A 23,726-nucleotide genomic window follows, 5' to 3' on the forward strand; every position below is an offset into this window, starting at 1 on the left:
AGGGCCAAATAGCCAAGTTCAAGAGAAAAATGATCAAGAAACCAAACATAATGTTTTAAAAACCAAGGAAATAATTCTCTCAATTCTATAATCTCATCCTCTATACCAACTACCAGTTGGCGAGGTCCACACATCAATTTGTTTCCCCTTTCCTCTCTTCGCCTCCCCACCAGCCGCACTGCTCCCAAGCTGCACCCCTCCTCCCTCCTGGGGGGGGCAATTGCGGTCAGCGCGGGGCATAGGGCGTAGCGGATGACGGGGCGTAGCGGGTGGCTCCGAGGGACCTGAGGATCGGGTACTGGATGGCTCCCAGAACCCGGTGTAGACAGCCTTAGCATACAAACCAATCCAGCATGCATGTCAATATTTATGTATTGCTTTCTTTATTTATGAAATAAATACTCCTAAAATAAAACAAAAGGCCGGCATGTCTTCTGAATTTGAAACTATTATAGTACAAATTTAATACGGCCCGTTGTACGTCTCCCTCTCGTCCATCCTTCATGTACTTAGCTGTACCTTGTTTCTGTACTTTGTTGTACTTTGTTGCTATATAAATTGGATAGGAAGACCTGCCTTAGCCAAGGCTAGGTGATGTATATCGCGTCTGCAATAGTTTGATCTTGCTTTAAGTGGGTTGTAAAGTTTATGCTTTAATAGGCATTTTCAGAACTCCCTGTGCCATTGCGCTGCTAGTTTACCATCCTCGTCCCTGCCACGCTTCTTCAGTTCTTCTGCAGCTGCATATCGAATGTTACCGCGCGTTTGCCATTCTGGAATCTGAAGTCTGAGATCCAGCACCAATGGCTCTCGGCGCATCACCCCGTTCCAACCTGAGCATCAAGCTGAGCGAAGCAGCCGGAGTAGATGTCGAGCACCTTCTTCAAGTCTGCGGCGCTGGCCGTCCACACGTGCCCCGGCGACGCCTCTGGGAGGCCGCCAGCCACGTCCTCGCACCTCTCCTCCACCAGCGCCGCCTCGCGGAGCTTCCCCTCCCGCCACAGGCTCTTCACCAGCAGCGCCTTGGTGGGCGCGTCGGGGGCCACGCCGGCCGCGCGCATTTCGTCGAACACTCTCAGCGCGAGCGCCGCGCGCTCCCGCTTGCAGTAGGCCCTCACCAGCACGCTGTACATGTACCCGTCGGGCTGGAGCCTGGAGCTCGCACTGCCGCACCAGCCCCAGCAGCCGGTGCACGCCCTTGAGGTCGCCGGCGCTGGCCAGGTGCTCCATCAGGCCGGAGAAGGTCTGCAGGTCTGGTAGAACGCCACGCGCCATCATCTCCTCGAGGAGGTCCATGGCGTTGAGCGCTCTGCGGCATTTCGCCATCGTCCGCAGCAGCGACGAGCAGAGCAGCGCGAGGTTGGGCCGCGAGATGGGGCCGCAGATGGACTCGGCCTCCCGGAACACCCTGGTCGCCGCGTCGGCCTTCTTGGAGAGGCCGTAGAAGTCGATGACGAGACGCACGGTGGCGAACGGGAGAAGGATGCAGTCGGCCCGCACCTTGGCGAGCAGGCACTCCACCAGCTCGACATGGCCGGCGCGGGCGAGGATGGCAACCATCCTCGCCACCGTGTGGCGGTCGTGCGCGAAACCGCCGGGGCGGCACGCCACCCAGCAGAAGAACTCCCACGCCGTCTCTTCCTTCTTGAACGCGCGCAGGAGCTTGCACACCAGCCGCGGCGTCCAGACGAGCCCGGCGGCTTCCAGGTCGGCCACCTCTCGCGGGTCCCAGCCGTCCAAAGCCCTGGCGAGCTCGCGCGGGTCGAGCCATGGCTTCAGGCTCTGCTTTTCACTGTTGCCTCTGTCCCTGTCGCCATGATTGGCATCGCCGTTGTCGTCGACCTCCTCCTCGCTGTCTCCCTCTCCCTCGACGTCGTCCACGGCATACCCGATCCTTGCGTTGGGTGAAAGCTCCTCGACGAAATCCTCCGTGCAATCGATATGACCAGCTTCCCGCATGGCGGCGATGGCAGCGCGCATCTGCGGCCCGGGCATGACGCCATCGACGGCCGCCATCTCGCGGACGAGCCACCGGAGCTGGTCAAACCTGTCCGTCGCTGCGAGCGCCTCGGCGAGCACGTTGTACTGCCGGGTGGTCCGCCGCAAGCGCAGCGACGGCAGGATGCGGAACACCTCGAGAGCCTGGTCTGCGAACCCCGCGGAGGCGAGGTGGGCGATGACGACGGTGTAGGTGCGGGCATTCGGGAGCGCGCCCTCGCTGACCATGCCGTGGAACGCCTCGACGGCGGCGGCGTGGTCGCCTTCCCGCGCGTGGAGCTCGATGACGACGTTGTGCGCCTCCGCAGGGCGGCGAGGGGCAGCCGGGAGGGAGCCGAAGGCTTCGAGCGCGGCGGCGCGGTCCCCCGCGGCGGCGAGGAGGCGGAGGCGCGCGAGCGGCGGCGGGGGGAGCGGGAAGGAGGCGAGGTGGGCGCGGAGGTCCGGGAGCGCGGCGAGGGAGGCGAGGCGAGCGGCGAGGGCGTGGTAGAGCGGTAGCGGCGGCGGCGCGGAGGGGAGCGCGCGGAAGAGGGAGAGCGCGGAGGACGGCGTGGGCGCGGCGCGGATGGCGTGGAGCGCTACCACGGGGTCGTCGGGCGGGGGAGGAAGAGGGGAAGAAGGGGAAGAGGAGCGGAGGCGGAGGGAGTCGATGAGGCGGGCGCGGCGGAGGTAGACGGCGACGCGGGTGGTGGTGGCGGCCGCGACGGGCGGGGGCATCGCGTCGGCGGAGAGACGCAGCCGGCGGCGGCTGAAAGCTTGAAACAAGTCGAGTACTTTCTGCGACCAGGACGGCTGAACGGGCCTCTGGGCCGTCCGATCCATCGGGTTTGGGAGATGGACGGTGCACACATCTCGTGTCTTGCCGGTTTTTATTTTCTTGAAAAGGAAAAGGGAACGTTGGGGCAACACAGCACATGACTAGTTCGCTCAAGGACCACACCCTCTCGAGAGCAAATCAAACGGGCATTTATCCCTACAATTTGAAATCTATAGTTTGAAACAAGTTATACTTGGATTCCTTGTCGCTGTTGTCCCCCCCCCCCCCACACACACACATGCGCATCTGAATAACCATATGTCACTTGACGCCAATGACAAAAGCTAGTGTAAATTGAAAGAAGGTGCACTTCTCTTATGAATACATAGAGTTGAGTCATTAGGTTGCAAATATGGTGAAAATTTATATATAATTATTATTTTTCTATATTTTAAGGGATGCATCAGCACCCTCTAAGCACTACCTTCTCCCCTGCTTGACGCAGCAAGCAATTCTTCCATCCCATGAGAAATGAAACAAAAATCGAGAGTAGCTTATGCGTATTCCATATTCAGATTTGAGAAACTGAATGCAGCTTGATGTGAAACTATTGTGAACTGTGCATGGTGTGCAAAGAAAAATGAAAAAGTTTAAGGACAACAGTTAACAGACATAGGTATGTGTTGCCAACAGAATAGCACAGCTAATCAAACGCCGACACACAATGAACGTTAAAGAAACAATAGCCAATATATAGGTTTGACGAGATATCTTCAGGCTTTGTTCGTCACGTCGCGTCGCCTCATCTCCTTGCATCTTCGCTTCGTCATCCTGCTGAAAATCATCAGACGCCATGCAATCGCTTTATCAGGCCTTCATTAACTTCTATGATCCGTGAGATCACTTCAATCGCAAGGAAAGCGCATTGCCCGGCGGCCGAAAATCATGTAAAGAGAAAAATTCAGGACAATATTCAAGAACGAGGGCGTGAGATCCTAATCATAATCAGCTAGGCCACCATCGATGGCTGCCGGATCCATGAGTCCAGTGTTAAGTTAATTTTTGTACAGTTAAGAACACAGTTAGAATGCTTGGATGGTAGAGCTGGTCCATATAAGTTGAGACACTATGGATAGAATGTAGTCCTTATGCAATATGGAGAGTTTACCTGTCCTGACTCGATTGCTGGAGGCATGCATTGCTGCTGGCTGCTGCCTCCTGCAATTCTGTTGTAGAATGTGTTCGATCTCTTCTCAAAAGAAAAACGGAATGTGTTCTCAAACACTGTCAGAGTAATTTTTTCTCTCAATTATAATTCGCTCTGGTCGGCTGGCTATGTTTGTTAGCTGGTGCTGATTTGTTGTAAGAAAAAAATAGTACTAGGTAGTAGCTAATGCTGATTTGATATGAAAGAAAAACATTGTTAGCTGCTGACAACCCAAGTGCAACAGGACAATCCAGCTCAACCTACTTCGTCATCCTCAACTAGTTCCCCTCGTTAATTTAATGTCTTTAGATTAGAAAGAATTATTATTTAAAAATCAAAATGACTTTAGTTGTTTAAGTTCAAAAAAGTAAATTAAGGATGTTGTTAACTTGAAATTCGAACAATATTCTTATTAGATTAATAACGTCTCTATCGTGCGTGGACTATTACTGTGTCTCAAAAAAGGAATTTCGAGATTAAAAAAACAGCAATACGCTGCTACCGTGACGGCCCGAGCGCGTTGCTGCAATGCTGCCTGCTGGTCGTTCACCTTCCCCCCAATCTATTTCGAAATTCGAATCGAATCGAAAAGGGAAAAACTCTCTCTCTCTCTCTCTCTCTCTCTCTCTCTCTCTCTCTCTCTCTCTCGGCCGCGGCGGCGCCCTCCGCCACGTCTCCGCCGGCGACGAGCACCCACCAGGTATGATCGCCCCTTCTCTTCCCTTCCTGCCGTGCGAAACGGAGCACCCCAAACCCTAATGTATGCTATTTGTACCCGGATCAATCCAGTTGCAATATATATTATACGGGGCAAAAATGCGTGGACACCCATGCCGTCCCCTGGTTCTGAGCTTGCTCCTCGTTTCGATTTCGCAGTTGGGGGATTGCTCTGAATTTTCTGTAATGCTGCAATGGATGGGCGGTTCGAGGCGGAAGGTGTACGCCGTTAGTATCCAATCTCTACCCTTAAATTTCATTCGTGCTGTACTTCACGGCATTTGATTCGGGCCACTAGCATGATTTCGCCTGTTTTGCTCTTCACTTTTGCAACGGTGCTTTATGGCTGTCATTCAAACTCTAGAATGGTGATTGCTTGTAGCTGTGTTTTAACGAATTGTGAAATCCTGCTAACATTTGGTTATGTTTTGGTGGCTTTGGGTTCTGCTTGTTTGGCCCTGAAACGAGCAGTCCAGGAAGTCAACACAGAGCAGGTACTTTGGTGCTTTCACTTATTTCAGTTAGTAAAAGTTTATTCTGTGGTGCTAGTCATATTTGTTTTATGTTGATGAAACTGAGTGATCCATCCTTGATCAAACAATGCTCGGCAGACAAAGGCAGTACTTCGAACAAAAGAGACGGCAACAACAGAGGCCAGAGCTACAGAACCAGGATAATCTAGCAGGAGGTCAAGCTTCACATGATCAGGAGTCTCGATCACTTGATGTTCTAAACATCAACAATCTGGCAACTCCAATTAGTCATCGTAATGAATCCACAAGTGAGGTTCCTATATATTTTGATTATTGACGTTTCAGTTTGAGGTTTAATTTTTCTGTGGTTCATCATATTACCCTACTGCATATTATCTGTAATTTCTGAACAAGTAAAACAAGTAATGTCAGCCTTGGCTGATTTTTCTTATGATGATTGTTTTACTATCATGCCAGATGCAGATGGTGCTATACCACAGGTGGATAGCACTCTTTCAGATGGTCACCCTACAGAGGCAATAAAGAAGACCACTTCTTTATGCAATAGCAACATGAAGGAAGCAGGTAAGGGTGCAGTCTCCTGTACATCAGTCAAGGAAACTCATCAAAAGTAATTGTGCAAATGGCATTTCAATTTTCTACCTAGGCACATGGAGATGACAATAGTACCATAACATCAATATCAACAAAGCCTTTTAATCCCAAGCAAGTTGGGGTAGGCTAGAGTTGAAACCCAACAAAGTCATTATTCATGGTTCTGGCACGTGAATCGCGGCTTTCCAAGCACTCCTATCTAAGGACAAATCTCTAGGTATACTCCAGTCTTTCAAGTCTCTTCTAATTGTTTCTTCCCATGTCAACTTCGGCCGGCTCCTGCCTCTCCTCATATTACCGTCGTGCTTTAGGATACCACTATGCACTGGTGCCTCTGGCGGTCTTCGTTGGACATGTCCAAACCATCTCAGCTGATGTTGGATAAGCTTTTCTTCAATTGGTGCTATCCCTAGTGTTAGACATGTATATGTGTTTGTGTGTGAGAGGGCCCAGGCGTGTGCTGTGCGCCTGGGCCTGGGTGGGCTGTGCCGCCAGGCCTGCCGAACCCTAGATTGATTAGGTCAGGCTAGGGGAGTTCCCTGCCTATATATATGTAACCTCTGTTTACTCCTAATCAATCAATCAATCTTTCCACGCAATCTTCATTGCTTTCATGGTATCAAGAGATCGGGATCTCGATCCCGCTTCCGCACCCTAGCGCGCCCCGCGGCGTTGCTCCTGCGCGCGCGAGTTCCTCGCGCCGCGCCCACCCAGCGCGCCCCGCGGCGCTGATCCCCCGTGCGCGAGATCCTCGCGCTGCGTCCACCCGCCGGCCACCGCAATCTTCTTTCCCCATCTCGCACCGGCCCCTTGCCGTGCTGCCCGATGGCTGGATCGACCGATTCCGAGGCCGCCCGCCAGAAGGAGGAAAAGAAACGCGCGGCCCGTATAGCCGCCCGCGACGCCGCCCTCTCTCGCGCCCAGGAAGCCGAGAAGGAGGCCGCCGCCGCCGCCAAGGATCGCGAGGACGCCGACGCCCGCGCGCGTGCTGCCCTTCAGCGCGCCGCGCGCGAGCGCAAGGCCGCCGCCGACGCTATCGACGACGCCAACAACCATCACGCAGAACCTTCTGTGCACGGCGACTCCCCCGGCGATCTCCACGGCGCTCTTCTTCTTCACGAGGCTGCTGCGCTCCTCAACCTGCACGCCCAGGCCATCGCCGTGCAGAACATCCGCAGTCTCGTCCTCGTCGTCCTCGACGTCAACTCCGGTAGCTACTCCAAGTGGCGGGAACAGTTCCTGCTCACCCTCGGCAAGTACTCGCTGGAGGATCACGTTCTCGACGACGTTCCTCTGCGCACCTCCCCAGATTGGGCGCGCATGGACTGCGTCGTCCGATCATGGCTCCACGGCACGCTCTCCAGCGACCTCGTCGACATCGTCATGGCCCGGAGTACCCAGGGCGCCACGGCTCGCTCGACCTGGCTCGCCATCAAGGCCCAGTTCATTGGGAACAAGGAGGCGCGCGCCCTGCATCTCGACGCTCGCTTCCGGACGTTCGTCCAAGGCGACCTCTCCATCACGGACTACTGCAAGCGCTTCAAGTGCATGGCGGATGACCTAGCCAATCTCGGCGAAGTCGTCTCCGACCGTACACTCGTCCTCAACGTTCTCCGTGGCCTCAAAGAGAAGTACGCCTCCATCGGACGCCATCTGCGCCGCAGCCGCCCGTTCCCCTCCTTCCTGGAGGTCTGCGACGATCTGATCTTGGAGGAGATCACCTTGTCGAACCAGGCGACCACTCCTTCTACCGCCCTCCTCGCTGGGACAGCATCATCTCAGCGTCCCCCCGCTCCCTCTCAGCGCCCCTCTGGTCGATCCAACTCTGGATCAGGTGGCGGCAAGGGGTCCGGGGGGGGGCGGCGGCAACGGCGGCTCCAACAACTCGGGGTCCAAGGGCGGCCGCGGCAAGCGCGGAAATGGCGCCCAGTCCTCCTCTGGCGCCTCTGGCCCCAGCAGCCAAGCCGCCTCAGCGCCTCCTCAAGGGCCCCCGGCGCAGTGGCCCTCCTTCTACAACCCCTGGATCGGCACAATTCAGATGTGGCCCGGATCCAGGCCTCCCGCTGCTTCACCGGCTCCTCCTGGCGTCCCAGGGGCGCCATCCTCCCAGCAGCATGCTTTTCAGTCCGCCCAGGCACAGCAGCAGGCCATCCCGCCCGTCCATCACTCGCTGTATGGACCGCTGGCGCCCCAGTACTACTTCGGCGCCCCTACTCTTCCTCAGCAGGCGCCGCCTCCTGGTTTCCAGCAACCAGCAAGCGGCGTCCCTTCGTCCTGGGATCAGCAGTCCCTCGCCTCGACCTTCAGCACCATGACTCTCCAGCCGCAACCTCAGACCGACTGGTACTTCGACTCAAGTGCTACCTCTCATATGACCTCGAATTCTTCCACTCTTTCACATGTTTTATCCCCGCGGTACCCTTTTCCTTCGTCAATTGTTGTCGGTGACGGCTCTCTGCTTCCCGTCACTGCTACTGGCGCTACTTCACTTCCTGGGCATTTATCTCTTAATAATGTTCTTGTTTCTCCAAGACTTATTAAAAATCTTATTTCTGTACGCCAGTTTACTTCCGATAACAATTGCTCTGTTGAATATGACCCCGCTGGTTGCTCTGTGAAGGATCTCACAACGCAGAGGGTGATCGTCAGGTGCAATAGCTCCGGCCCGCTATATCCCCTCCGTCTTCCCACGGCGCAGGCTCTAGCTGCTTCATCCACCTCCTCGTTGTGGCATCGCCGTCTTGGTCATCCTGGTCATGAGGTCTTAGCGAAGGTCTTAGCGAAGGCTCCATCTGTCATGCTTGTCAGCTAGGCCGTCATACTCGTTTGCCTTTTCAGTCATCGAACTCGCGTGCAACTAGTAATTTTGATCTCATTCATTGTGATTTGTGGACCTCTCCAGTTCCCAGCGTCTCTGGTTTTAAATATTACTTAGTTGTTCTCGATGACTGTTCTCATTACCTGTGGACTTTTCCTCTGCGTGTTAAATCTGACACCTTTTCCACACTGGCAAATTTTTTCTCTTTTGTGCGCACACAGTTTGGTGTCACGGTAAAAGCTGTGCGGTGCGACAACGGGCGTAAGTTTGACAACTCTAGCACTCGCACCTTCTTCCTCACCAACGGCGTTCACCTGCGCATGTCCTGTCCATACACCTCGCCTCAAAACGGTAAAGCTGAGCGCATGATTCGTACTGTTAACAATGCTGCTCGCTCCCTACTATTTCAGGCCAGTATGTCTCCCACGTATTGGGTAGAAGCTCTCCATGCTGCTACACACGTGCTGAACATCCTTCCGACCAAAACTCTGCAGTTAGCCACACCCCACTTCGCCTTGTTTGGCACTGCCCCAACATATGGTCATCTTCGGGTTTTTGGCTGTCCCTGTTATCCCAACCTTTCCGCCACTGCAGCCCACAAACTCGCTCCACGTTCAGCATCGTGTGTCTTCCTGGGATATTCTGCTAACCACAAAGGGTACCGCTGCCTTGATCTCCAGTCCAACCGAGTTCTTATCTCACGCCATGTGGTGTTTGATGAGACCTCATTCCCGTTTTCTTCGCAGCCCACACCTCCTGGTGCAGCAGATTTTGAGTTTCTTTATGACCACTCTGACCTTGTACAGGCTCCTATTGGACCCGTACAGCTTCTGCCTGCAGGTACACCAGCGACCTCCGCACAGCCATGTGCGGCGACCTCTGCATCCTCGGCGCAACCTGAGCTGGGGGCGCCCACTGTGTTTGGCGCCCCAGCTCCCCTGGCGCCCGTTGCACAGCCACGTGCGGCCCCCTCTGCGCCCTCGACGCGGTCTGAGCTGGGCTCGCTCCCCGTGTTGGGCGCCCCAGCTCCCCCGGCGACACCTGCGACATCTCCAGCAGCATCCCCCGTACCAGCAGGCGCCCCCTCGGCATCCCCTGCTGTGCTACCTGGTGCGCCACCAGCCGGCGCTTCTTCAGCGCCGCTCGTCTTCACGACGCGGCCTGCTCCCGTCGCCTCGGCCGTGGCCTCGCCCGCACCTGCCTCCCACCGGCCCCTGCGGGAGTTCGTCCACATCTACTCCCGGCGGCTTGTCAATGGGCCAGTTCCTCCTCGACCTCTCCCACGTGGTGCTGTTCCGACACAGCCTGTGTCTAACCAACATGGTATGACCACACGTGCGAAGAGTGGGCTGCGCTTCCCGTCCATGTACACTGCCTCGACGCTGTCTCCTATTCCTCGCTCATATCGCGGGGGCCTTGCTGATCCTAATTGGCGAGGCGCTATGCAAGAGGAGTTCGACGCCCTGTTGATGAACAGAACGTGGGATCTGGTTCCTCGACCGTCGCATTGCAACATTGTGAGTGGCAAATGGGTGTTCAAACACAAGCTCAAGGCAGATGGTACTCTGGAACGCTATAAGGCTCGCTGGGTTCTTCGTGGCTTCACACAACGTCCAGGGATTGATTTTGATGAGACCTTCAGTCCGGTTGTCAAGCCAGCTACAGTCCGCACAGTTCTGTCTCTGGCTCTTTCTCACAACTGGCCTATTCATCAGCTCGATGTCAAGAATGCGTTCCTTCATGGCAACCTATCCGAGACAGTCTATTGTTCTTAGCCGACGGGTTTCGAGGATTCAGCTCATCCAGACTATGTGTGCCGGCTTAATCGATCACTTTACGGTCTTAAGCAGGCGCCCAGGGCATGGTACAGTCGCTTCGCCTCCTACATCATTCAGCTCGGATTTGTGGAGGCCAAGACGGACACGTCGTTGTTTGTCTATCGCCGGGGTGGTGACACAGTGTATCTTTTGCTCTACGTGGATGACATCGTTCTTACGGCCTCATCGACTCAGTTACTTCGCCATGTCATCGATGCCCTTCAGCACGAGTTTTCCATGAAGGATCTTGGTGAGCTTCATCACTTTCTGGGTATGCATGTGCAGCGTCCTGGTTCTGGTCTTCTGCTGTCTCAGCATCAATATATGGTGGAGATTCTTAAGCGAGCTGGTATGTCAGACTGCAAGCCTTGTGCCACGCCTGTCGACACAAATCCCAAGCTCCCTGCGGATGGTGGTGTTCCTGTGGCTGATCCTACCGATTTTCGCAGTTTAGCTGGCGCCCTGCAGTACCTGACCTTCACCCGTCCAGACATCGCATATGCTGTTCAGCAGGTTTGTCTTCATATGCATGATCCTCGAGAGCCCCATTTGGCTGCTCTCAAGCGGATTTTGAGATATGTTCGAGGCACACTTCACCTGGGACTCCTGCTGCGTCCGTCTGCTCAGTCTGATCTTGTGGTCTACTCAGATGCTGATTGGGCTAGTTGCCCTGATGCCCGCAAGTCGACTTCTGGCTATGCGGTCTTCTTTGGTGACAATCTCATCTCCTGGTCCTCCAAGCGTCAAACTGCAGTTTCGCGTTCCAGTGCTGAGGCCGAATACAGAGCTGTCGCCAATGCTGTCGCAGAGGTTTCTTGGTTGCGCCAGCTTCTTGCTGAGCTGCATGCGCCTGTTAGCAGAGCTGCCCTGGTTTACTGCGACAATATCAGCACCGTCTACATGTCTGCCAATCCCGTACAGCATCAGCGCACCAAACATGTTGAGATTGATCTTCACTTTGTTCGGGAGCGTGTTGCTACAGGAGCTGTTATCGTTCTTCATGTTCCTACGAGCTCACAGTACGCCGACATCTTCACCAAGGGCCTGTCGTCTTCTGTTTTCACAGAGTTCAGGTCCAGTCTGAACGTTCAGGCTGCCGATGATCAGACTGCGGGGGGGGGGGGGGGGTGTTAGACATGTATATGTGTTTGTGTGTGAGAGGGCCCAGGCGTGTGCTGTGCGCTTGGGCCTGGGTGGGCTGTGCCGCCAGGCCTGCCGAACCCTAGATTGATTAGGTCAGGCTAGGGGAGTTCCCTGCCTATATATATGTAACCTCTGTTTACTCCTAATCAATCAATCAATCTTTCCACGCAATCTTCATTGCTTTCACCTAGCCTATCCCGTATATCATCATTTCGAACTCGATCCATCCTTGTATGCCCACAAATCCAACGCAACATGTGCATTTCTGCAACACTTAATTGTTAGACATGCCGTTTTTTTGTAGGCCAACATTCTGCACCATACAACATTATCGGTCTAATCGCCGTTCTATAAAACTTGCCTTTTAACTTCTGAGGTACCTTCTTGTCACAAAGGACGCCAGATGCTTGGCGCCACTTCATCCATCCCGCTTTGATTCTATGACTAACATCCTCATCAATATCTCCATCTCTCTGTAGCATCGATCCCAAATATCGAAAGGTATCCCTCTTGGGCACTACTTGGCCTTCCAAATTAACATCTCCCTCCTCATGAGTGGCGCCGAAGTCACACCTCATATACTCAGTTTTAGTCCTGCTAAGTCTAAAACATTCGGACTCTAGCGTTTGCCGCCACAACTCCAGCTTCCTATTCACTCCCGCACGGCTTTCATCAACTAACACGACATCATCAGCGAAAAGCATACACCAAGGAATATCACTTTGTATGTCTCTTGTGACCTCATCCATCACTAGGGCAAAAAGATACGGGCTCAAAGCTGATTCTTGATGTAGTCCTATCTTAATCGGAAAGTCATCTGTGTCACCATCACTTGTTCGAACCCTAATCATTACATTATTGTACATGTCCTTAATGAGGGCCACATACTTTGTTGGGACTTTATGCCTATCCAAAGCCCACCACATCACATTCCGTGGTATCTTATCATAAGCCTTCTCCAAGTCAATGAAAATCATGTGTAGGTCCTTCTTCTGCTCTCTATACCGCTCCATGACATGTCTTATTAGAAAAATTGCTTCTATGGTTGACCTTCCAGGCATTAAACCAAACTGGTTCATAGTGACCCGCGTCATCCCTCTCAAACGATGCCCAATAACTCTCTCCCATAGCTTCATAGCATGGCTCATCAACTTAATTCCCCGGTAGTTGGTGCAGCTTTGAATATCAGTTGGTGCAGCTTTGAATATCCCCTTTGTTTTTGTAGATCGGCACCAATATACTCCTTCTCCACTCTTCAGGCATCTTGTTCGACCGAAAAATACGGTTGAAAAGTTTTGTTAGCCAAACTATAACTATATCACCTAGGCACCTCCACACCTCAATTGGAATACCATCAGGGCCTGTCGCCTTACCTCCTTTCATCCTTTTCAACGCCTCTTTGACCTCAGATTCTTGAATCCTCCTCACAAAGCGCCTGTTGGTGTCATCAAAAGAGTCGTCCAGCTGAAAAGTTGTATTCTCATTATCCCCGTTATACAGTCTGTCAAAATACTCTTGCCATCTAAGTCTGATTTCATCCTCCTTCACCAAGAGCTGATCCATATCGCCCTTAATGCACTTAACCTGGCTGAAGTCCCTCGTCTTTCTCTCACGCACCTTCACCATCCTATAGATGTCCTTCTCTCCTTCCTTTGTATTCAGTCGTTGGTACATATCCTCATAAGCCCGACCCTTCGCCTCACTCACAGCTTGCTTTGTGATCTTCTTTACCACCTTGTACTTCTCTATATTATCTGCACTCCTATCAAGAAACAAACGCTTATAACACTCTTTCTTCTCCTTAATAGCCCTCTGGACGTCCTCGTTCCACCACCATGTGTCTTTAGTTTTGCACCCACCCCCTCTGGTCATCCCAAAAACTTCCGAAGCTACCTTCCGAATGCAGGTCGCCATCTTCTCCTACATGTAGTTTGCGTCGCCCTCTTCATTCCAAGAGCCCTCCACAATAACTCTTCCCTTGAATACCTCGGCCATCTCCCCTTTTAGCTTCCACCACTTCGTTCTTGCGATCTTGGCTTGTTTAGACCTACGGTCACGCATCTGAAAACGAAAGTCGGCCACCAGCAGCTTATGTTGGGAAACTACACACTCTCCGGGTATCACCTTACAATCGAAGCATGCTCGTTTATCCTCTCTTCTTGTGAGGATAAAGTCGATCTGACTAGTGTGTTGGCCACTGCCACTACTGAAGGTCACTAAGTGGGACTCTCTCTTTTGAAAGAAAGTGTTGGCTAGAATTAGGTCAAAAGCTACAGCAAAGTCTAAGACTTCCTCCCCTTCCGGATTTCTGCTACCAAAACCAAAACCCCCATGTGCCGTCTCGGACAATAGTACCATAAATATCCACAAAATTAACAGGCTAGGTACTCCCTCCAGTACCTTTTACTTGTCGCTTAGAAATCTATTGTAGCCTTCCAAGCATAATTTTGATCATCACTTTTCCCTATTCAGTAATCTCATGGTGGTAAAAGGTACTAAAAATGTTAAATGTTTGATGCCGTATCTGATTTTCTTAAAATATCCATGGCCTATTTTTAAAAGGGTAGCTTCCCAAGTTATAGAATGACATCTAATTTGAACCAGAGGTAGTTGTAAATATATGTGTTCTTCTGTCCAATATGTGGCTGCTAAAAGAAGAATGGGCTTTGATGATAGTATTAATTTGTGAAGTGTGTAATGAGCCCTTTTGTTACAGTACAGTTTTTTTTTTCTCGAACACGCAGGAGTGCTGCGCATCAATATATTAAGAATAAATTGTTACAGTACAGTTTATCACAAATTATTTTTTCTTCTATTCTGCAGGCTCTCAACCAAGGTCGGTATCTCCACAGAGCGTAGTAAGAATGTGACTGGCTTCATCTTGTTTTATGAGATTGACATCTTTTGCATTGGCAGATTGACATCACCCTTTGGTCATCAAGGTGTTCCAGCAGCTGTAAATTCTCATGTAGAACTTGCTTGTAAAATATCCCCACCTACAAACTATAGCACCAGGAAGCAAATTCAAAATCTGGAATGCCAAAGCGGTGATGTTTTTTCACTACTACCAATCATTTCTCTTGTCCCTACTGATTGAATTACTTCTCAAGTCTGTGCATTATCAAAATAACAAATCCCTCTAATCACAAATGTATGACATTTAGGACATTGGGATGGTCTAAAACTACAAAACAACACTTTGACTAATCATTTCTATAATATATGGCATTTCCATTAAAGATGACTATATATATTATAAAAGCACTTTTCATGATGAATGTAGCAAAGTATATCTTATTTGATGAATCGATGTAATTCTCTATGTATTCATGGTCAAAGTTTTAAAACCTTTTTCTTCAAGAACACGTAGCAGAGCCGCATATCCTTTAGTTAAGAAGGAAATAGTTCTGCCCACGGGCAGTTGCCAACTTGACAAGACAAATTGGGATGTTACAATAAGAAACCAGAACAACTGGCAAGCCTAAGTTGGAACTTGTACAAAGTTAAAATAGTTTGACAAGTAGAAATCCTAAAATGGCATACATTTCTGATGGAAGGTAGTAAGACTTAATAGAAATGCTTAATTTGGTCAGCTGTTATTGCTTGGAATTAGAGGAGAAGGAACAGTTGATGTCTGGTGCCGTGTTATTAAGAACTTGATCTATAAACATAAAATAAACTGTATCCATTCATAAGTTGTATAGCTGAGAAACTCATGTTTGACTATGATTTTTACTTTCAGAAATTTCACTTCTTGATTTGGTCAGTTATGAGGGATCAAAGAATAAGTCTACCACGCGACCTGCCCGTGAGCTTCATGCTTCATTTTCTGTTAAAGGTGCATGTTTCGATAACATTGAGTTCATAATCATCTTATTGTCTAGATCCCAGCATAATCATCATTTGTTTAACTGCTTATTTTGTATGATCTGTTTAGTGGCTTACTATAATAACTAGTTTTGCATCAGTTGAAAATGAGCAGTTTGCCTGTGCTTACTCATAGACATGCTGTGCAGACTTGCAGATCACTGCACAGCAAAACCTCAAATGCTGGACTTGTATATTTTTTTAATATTACTGATTTGTTGTTACATGTATTTTCTCAAAGGATTTGCACATTAATTGCATCCTTATGTTCAGACCGTAGTAGAATTTGATAGCAAATGTGTATGTGTTTGGCTGTGAAATTTGTGTGAGCTCTGTAGTCCGCCTGTTGTTGGCGATCAACCTTAGTTCGCTGCCTTTCGTCTCTTTTAAAAACATGCTATAGTGATTCATTAGACATTCATCTGCTTCTGTTTCAGGCCTTGGTCATATCAAGATGGAAACACCTCCCCATTCACCGAGGCCAATCAATAGGTTGAGTGATAAAGCTTGATCTATTAATTTAATATATGTCTCATATGAATATTGGAGCTATAAAGTGTGTGATGAAGTTTAGACAATGACATTTTTTAATTTTACAGAAATGGTAGTATAAACACTTACTTTTGTTAAATGGATAGTTCTCAATGGTTGCCTGGTTGGTTGAGACTTCTACAAAATAAAGTAACCATAGGTGCAAACAGTGCCATAATCATGGAAAGAGTCCTATTTTACATACCTCAAGGGAAAAAAATTCTTGCACTTTAGAAGTTTAGATACCATCCTCGGAGGCTCGTTCGCTTTGCAGCAATCAAGTTCATCAGTAGTCATTATCTTGCCCTTGAGACCTAGAATAACAGTCACATGGTCCAGTTCAGATAGGCTCTTGTCTAAATGGTCCAGTTTGTCCACCTTGACTATAGCCAAGGTAAAGCACAATTGTTTGAGAACAACAAACTTTCTTCTCATGTGATACAAATCATGCTTGTGGCTTTCACACAGGTTCAGTGCTACATACAAATCTAACCTATTTTGCATTCAATGTGGCGATGCAGGGTTTTACCTTTGCCTCCAAAGGCCATGCGGTCCACACATAAAACAAAACGCTCTATCCCCTTTGATGTCACAAAGGCATTGGTGAGAATTTGAGATTCCCTACACCTTGAAACCGAGATCCTAACTTTTTTTAATAAAAAGGAGAAAATATGGGCAGACAAGAATTTGAAGGGACGTTTAATTATAGAAAAAAAATGTTGTTTTAGTAATTAAGGTGGATCCCGTTTGAGTTGTCAGTCTTTCATTTTATTATTTCTACTGTTTGTTTACTTTGAAAATTCTTCGGTGCACTTATCGGAGAAAACTTCTCCTTATACAACTTACAAGACTGACATTTTTAATTATACATCATGAAAAAATTTACAGCCAATTTTCTTATCATAGCTAGATGTGTTAATTGAACCATACCATTTTTAGAAAAGAAAAATAATTTGTTTATCGCTTTTGTAACAGGATTCTATGAATAGTATCAATATGTTGAAGGAGCGAAGACTATCAGCCAAAATCGGCAGTACATTAAATGAATCAGGCTATGAAAGGAGGAAACAATTTAACTGCTATTTCCCGGATTCATCTGAGAACCATAATGCTGACATCTATCTTGAGGATGAAAACATGTTTTATGAACCTCAAGCTGAAAAGGAATGGCAATGTAAGTTCTGCTGTGACATCTTACTATCAAGTCCCATGAGTGATCAGAAAATATTACACTTTATATTCATTATTCTAATTTTTTGTTCTGAACAGCAAAGCATATGAGATCAGATGGCAATCTTGTTGATGAGGATTCTGATAGACTCTGGAGGATAGATCAATTTAATTCGGAGGATCATTTTCCTAATCAAAGAGAGGAACATTTTGATACAAGTGGCTATGGATTTAAAGATGGATACTCTCCAGAGCGAAGGTTACTCCACATATACATAGGTTTGACTAATAGGCCTAACATGTTCTAGCAGGCACAAATAATATAGTTTTTTTTTCTGCAGAAACTCAACAAGATCTAGCACAGGAGTTAAGAATACAGGTTAGAATTGTGTCTATCTTTCTTTGTTTCCCATACCTCACAGATCAGTAACATCTCTGTAACAAAAAAAAAACAGTGGGCATTCTGTGTTAATTTGTAGCTAGGGTGCACTTATTCTATGATGCTGGAGTGATCGTGATTTCATATCTCCCAGACTCCCAATCCTATTAGAACATTACTGATCACTGGCATTTTGCCCAACTTGGTTTTGAAAACCTGCTTTACATCTACTTAGTTCATCAGTGACAAGCCCACCTAGGCTTGTAAAACAGTGTTCCACAATCATGCCGTTCTGCTTTTCTTGTGATATCTGAAATGACTGGATTTGTGCACAAGGTGCCAAACTTTGGTTGGAAAGTTGCTTCACCTGTTCTTAGTTCATCAGCCACCAACCACCTAACAGACTTACAAAATGGTGCTCAGCATTCATGTAATTCTGCTTTTCTTCTGACATCTATGAGATACATGGAATTTGTGGTGTATTCTGACATCTAGGTCAGCCTAGCAGTATGCTTTCATTGTACACTTGTCTTACTGTCATTAAATCATGACTGTCCTTTTTTCTGCTCTGAGATCTTTGTGTTTCTTAATTGCGATGTTTGTCCTAGGAATTCCATCATCACATGACCTGTTTTATGATCATTCATTGATGGATGATGATGAGGGCACTGGACTTTTCGAATGGGAAAGGTAAGCATGCTAAAGCCTCATGCACATTACATTATTACATTTATACAATGGTTCTGAGCGTTCTGTCATTCTTGTCAGCCACCCACCAAGTAAGAAAATCTTCAACTCAAATGGCACTTTTGGTGCTTCCGCTTGGTCTTTCGACACCGTAGATGATTCAGAGAAAAGGAGGAGCCCAATAAGGTATTGGAGGATCTACTTGTATATGTGTATGAATGGGTTCTAGGCTCCTGGTTCCTTAAATGTTTTTATGTCGTGCGAAATTATTAGGAATTTCTTGCTGATCCCTTCAAAATTGTTCTTTACAGTGAAGAATCATGCTCGTCTGCTGCAGGTCAGTAATTTTTACTCTTGACTTTTTTATCTTCATCAAAGGCTCTTTATGGGGCGCATGTCTTGACCTTTCCCCCCTTTTTTGGGTTTAAAGCAATGAAGAAACCATCACCATCAGTAAAGAATGAGATGAACCAGAAGGATGAGTTTCATATAAGCTTCGATAAGCTGGATATTCCAGATATGGATGCACATCTTCATGGGAGGTCACTATTTAACAATCCAGAAAAGGTGGGTAGAAAAGCAATGAAGAAACCATCAGTAAAGAATGAGATGAACGAGAAGGATGAGTTTCATATAAGCTTGGATAAGCTAGATATTCCAGATATGGATGCACATCTTCATGGGAGGTCACTATTTAACAATCCAGAAAAGATGGGTAGAAAAGGAACAACAGATCAGAAGATACTTGGAACAAATTATTGTCCAGAAAGTGTTACTGAGCAGCCAAGAACTCAAGAGCCGAGCTGCCGTTTATCACTTAACGAGAAATTTTCCAATTGGGGTTCTCCTAATTTCCATCTGAAGGGTAGCACTGGACTAACTAACCAATCAAGTTGCACCGTAATGCCCAAAGATAAATCTTCTTTCCATGCTTCTCCAGATTTGAGCATGTATCAAACTGTGGAGTCAACTGAAAAGAGATCTGCTTCAAAAGTTTGTCCTGTTTCTCACGGACCTGACAATGCCATTTTTGAAGATGGCATTCACATGCAGCAGCCTGTTTCAGATGTGTTTGGCGATAACATTGAATTATCAAACCCGTTCCGGAACAAGGATCTTCAGAGTGACATTGATATGAGCACTTTCTTTGCACAGAAGGTGGATAGGAAGCAAGAAGATAATTTTCTAACTTTCAGCAATCGAAGCGCAGATTCCTTCTCTGCTGAGAAAGCAGCGAGTTTTGTAAGAAATACTGTCGGTGGACACAGTACATGCTCACAGCCTTCTGACAAGGGTTCATTCAGGCATGGGTTCAGTCCTGGTTTTAATTTCCAGGAGTCAGAATCAAACACATTTTGGGGGGGTAGCCATGTTAGTAATGACACTTTTCGGGGTGACCTTGAGTTTAGTGGTCTGCTTGCTAGAAAAAACAGTGAGAAGAATGAAGTCAAGATTGAGGCGTCTGCGAAACCAGATACTAGGCTGTTGACAGAAACACGGCGGATCTCTGCAGATCACAAAAATGAGATGAATGGAACTGAAACAAGTTCTAATGGCTCAGAAGTGTCCAATTGTTCTGAAGCACAGAAGGAAACTTCAGCTGCAACACAAATTCCTGCGAACTTAAGCTGTCTTCAGGAAACATCTGCAGAATTGTTCCAAGTTCAAACTGATGTTAGACCTGTAACAGGAGAAAAGCTGTAAGTACTATTCCCCTCAATTTTCTTTTTCTAATTGTTGTATGTTTCATAGATTTACTGTAGGCTTTCTCATTGTCCATTACTAGAGACAATCCCGGTGTTGACTTCAAAGCTCCAATGCATTTGAGAAGCAAGATTCATGATGTTGGAGATCATTCTAAACTAAATGCTATGTTCCAGTCTCCTTTCATTGGAGGTTCGTTGCTCATTTCCCCATAGCTTTCTCTCTCAAAAAGCCATGTCATCATATCGTTATGTTTTCTGCTATCTAGAGGAGGTGGGGATTGAGAAGAAGATCATAGCAAGTGTGTCACCAGACAACAGTGATGTTCAGTATCAGTTTATGCTTGAACAACGTGTTCTCCGGCGGCTTTGTGTTCAGAAGATATCGGTGCCTACACCAATGAAGGACAAGCTAGAAAAGGTAATGTTGATCAGCTAGGTCGTAACAATTTTGTGCTGCTCTTTTTTCCTGTTACTTTGAGAAGATTCTGAATTGCATGTGTCCTAAGGATGCTGTTCTGTTGCGTTATTTTGGAAATTGTTGGAAGTGTTCCAAAATTAAAAATATGCTTTGGTGATGTGCAACTTTATTTGATGCATAATCCTTGTGGCAAACTTATCAAATGTGGTTGCATAATAACCTTTTATGAATATCATATTCTGCTCAAACTCTTTCTCCACATAATGAAGTTCCAATATGCTTCTTATACAGGATACACGATTTAGGATAGTGGAGGATGGACCTCATGCCCTTCCGAAAAGTGTTTAACAGGTAAACAGCAGAAATAGACTTTCCATTTTCAGTCTACCCATGTTTTAAGTGAATTTAGTGCAAGTCATGAAATAAGAAGTTGAAAAGTAGCATTTGAGAAAAAGAAGTTGAAAAGTGTATCCAACATTCATCCCTGTTACTGATTTGAACCAGTTATCATCAGGGGGAGGAAATGACGATGTAGGGGAGGAAGGAACTCATTTGACTCCCATAAACGCAGGATCAAGCACCAACCTGTGCCTTATCTTATGGCCTCCTCCATGTCCATATGCTCATTTTAAAGTTCCTCAGAAGCTACAGAAATGTGAATAGCCTATTCGATTTTGCAAACAAAATGTACCAGAGATTTTCTATTCTTAACTTCAACAACTTTCACACTGGCAGATCCCCCTGTGGAAAGCCTCCCCCCCCCCCCCCCCCCCCCCCCGAAATGTGGAAACTATTGGTTGGTATTGTAAAGACACAATCAGATCAAACCGAAGTGGCTATAACCAGTTTGTTCCACAAAAATCAGATCAGCCTATTTGATTGTACAAACCCCAATCATCATCTATAACACGAACATTAAATTAACCTAGGCTTCGCGTGCCAGGAACCCTTCCTAACTACTAACCCAGCCGCCTTCCATCTAATCTGACCTGGGTGAATCAGATCTCTACTTCCTGAAGATCCACTCCAATCCTCGCTTGGGCACGCCAAGCAGCCACTTGTACTTGTGGCAGTGAGGAGGCTGCTCCATCAGCTCCAAGAACTTCGCCCAGCGGGAAATCCGTTCGCTGTCGCGTCCTCCTCTCCAGTCCCAGCAGCCGATGCACGTCTGGATTCAGAGAATCGGAGTTCAGCCAAGCTCAATTCGTGAAACTGTTTGCAGAAAGCGTTGCGTAGCTTGATCTGATCTGATCATACGCAGCAAGAAGTGCAGAATGGCATACCGTGATGCGGAGCACCAAGATGGAAGCCAAGACCACCGCGACGGCGGCGACGGCGAACCGCAGCGCCGCCACCGACGTCGGCGGCCATGACATTGCCAAGAAGCCGGGCCGCGTCGTCATTCGGCTCCACTGCAGTCACACCAAGAAGCAAGAAGTGTCAGACCAAGCGTGAATTGGATGGGACGGGAGATTGACCTGCCGAGAGTACCGGGATGGGATCACCTGAGCCCGGGGGGCCCGCGGCGCGGAGGCGACGACGCGCGCCGGGGGATGCTTCTTGCGCCGCCAGATGGAGGCGACCCGCGGCAGCCGCTCCCACCTGCTGCGCAGGAAGCGGAGGATCTTGCAGCCACGCGGCGGCGTCCCGGGCTGCGTGGCCGCCGCAGGGCGTGCGCCGCATTGGGAGGTGATGGTGAGGATGAGGCGGCGGCGGACGCGGAGCAGCAGGGACAGGCGCTCCCCGCCGCGGCCCCATCCGGGGAGCACATTCTCCGCTCCGGCGCGGATGTCCAGACCCCAGCGGTGCCTCAGACGGACGGACACCGACCACGCCGGAGGCCCGGGCGGCGGCGACGCCATGAAGTGATGACGAGGAGGGGGAGGGTCGTTAGGCCGCGCCGCGGCTCTGCTTCCTGTGGCAACGGTCGAGAGGTTGGCGTTGGCGATGGCGACAGCGACAGGATCACGGGGCCGTGTCTGGGGATCTGGACCGTCCGAATATGTTTAGTTCACAAAAAATTTCAAGATTATCTGTCACATTGATTTTTTGACACATACATGGAGTATTAAATGTAGTTTTAAAAAATAATCAATTACACAGTTTGGTTGTAAATAATGAGATGAATCTTTTGAATCTAATTAGTTCATGATTGAACACTAATTACCAAATAAAAATGAAAGTGATACAGTAGTCGAATTCAAAAAATTTAGCGAACCCTAAATCGAGGCATGAAAAGGTGGAAGAAGGAGCGGGAGCGCAGAGCATGTAATTTTGTGGTGTCTTCTCTTTTTGGAAAATAGAATTAGTTTCCGACATCTGCGATCCCATATGGTTGAGTTTTACAGTATTTTGTTCTTCAAAAAAAAGTTTTACAGTATTTTCTGCTCACAAATTAACCATAAATAATAGAGTAATATGCACTTACTGAAGGGAGAATTTAATAGCAAAGTCTATTACTGCTTATCTATCCATTCGTGATAAAAAAAATATTTAAACATTGCAAGAACTGCAACCACGGTCCAATACGCTTTCCTGATTGAAGACAACATATATAATTGATATAGATTATTTATTCCATACGGTCCAATATGCTTTTTTGGGTGGAGTTACGAGCCAATGGTGACTTCAACAATGTTGAGGATCTACCGGCTTGTGTCTTGTTTAGATGTAAAAAATAAAGTTGTAAATGTCACATCAGATATTTGAAGTATTAAATATAAATTAATTATAAAATAAATTACAGAAACTATCTGTAAATTACGAGACAAATCTATTAAACCTAATTAATTCATCATTAGAGCATATGTTATTGTAGTAATTTAGTGTCTAATTACAGTTTAATTAGGTTCCTTAGATTCGTCTCGCAATTATAAGCAAATTGTGCAATCAGTTTTTTCTTTCATCTAGATTTAATACTCTATGCATTGTGCCGTAACATTCGATGTGATAGTTTTTTTATTTTGAATTTTGCATCTAAACAAAAGATGAGGTGTGTGTATTTATAGGGGTGAGGGTGCATGGGTTTGTACTGTAACATCTCTCCAAATAATTTCGATGAGTCTTCGGTGCAATAATTGTCTTACTCGTCCGCGGACGCTACCTTAAGTAGGATGTGGACTAGATATCCATGCTGCCGCGAAGATCACGGCATAAACCTAAATCTTAGAGCGGCGTTCACGCGCCGAACTGCCTGCCAGAACCTGAAAAACGCCGCACCCACAAGACACGACACAACTGGCTCTGGCTGCTGACCCCGTCGTCGACCTCTGGACCAGAAAGCAGAAGCACCTCGGCCGGCGAATTCTCGGCCGGCACGGCAGGCCGAAGAGCGGTGCCACTGCTGCGTGGCGACGACTGACGAGCCTGGTGGCCGAATAACGACCTCCGATCCCCGGCGCCGAGCCTGGTGGCCGAATAACGACC

The 23,726-nt window shown here is 48.1% G+C and overlaps 2 protein-coding genes and 1 pseudogene across 2 annotated transcripts; 1 reads left to right on the plus strand and 2 right to left on the minus strand.

Annotated features, from left to right (window-relative positions):
• Positions 1-358: 358 nt before the first annotated feature.
• Positions 359-2,954, minus strand: LOC120677016 (annotated as a pseudogene).
• Positions 2,955-4,605: 1,651 nt separating this feature from the next.
• On the plus strand, positions 4,606-20,948 carry LOC120673907. Its single transcript, XM_039954948.1, has 22 exons — positions 4,606-4,659; positions 4,836-4,904; positions 5,148-5,170; positions 5,288-5,457; positions 5,627-5,734; positions 14,366-14,378; positions 14,459-14,589; positions 15,285-15,380; positions 15,847-15,901; positions 16,462-16,543; positions 16,916-17,114; positions 17,210-17,369; positions 17,452-17,489; positions 18,098-18,179; positions 18,258-18,301; positions 18,332-18,362; positions 18,488-18,513; positions 18,607-19,876; positions 19,963-20,072; positions 20,149-20,300; positions 20,592-20,651; positions 20,815-20,948. Exons 2-21 carry the CDS (start codon positions 4,863-4,865, stop codon positions 20,646-20,648), a joined length of 2,889 nt encoding a protein of 962 aa, XP_039810882.1. The 5' UTR covers positions 4,606-4,659; positions 4,836-4,862; the 3' UTR covers positions 20,649-20,651; positions 20,815-20,948.
• A 172-nt stretch (positions 20,949-21,120) lies between these two features.
• Positions 21,121-22,251, minus strand: LOC120673908. The gene is made up of 3 exons (XM_039954949.1): positions 21,806-22,251; positions 21,584-21,712; positions 21,121-21,468 (listed from the first exon to the last, which is right to left on the minus strand). The coding sequence occupies exons 1-3, from the start codon at positions 22,160-22,162 to the stop codon at positions 21,307-21,309; spliced, it is 648 nt and encodes a 215-aa protein (XP_039810883.1). The 5' UTR covers positions 22,163-22,251; the 3' UTR covers positions 21,121-21,306.
• Positions 22,252-23,726: the final 1,475 nt, after the last annotated feature.

Source organism: Panicum virgatum, chromosome 5N (genome assembly GCF_016808335.1).
Source record: "Panicum virgatum strain AP13 chromosome 5N, P.virgatum_v5, whole genome shotgun sequence".
Taxonomy (NCBI): domain Eukaryota; kingdom Viridiplantae; phylum Streptophyta; class Magnoliopsida; order Poales; family Poaceae; genus Panicum; species Panicum virgatum.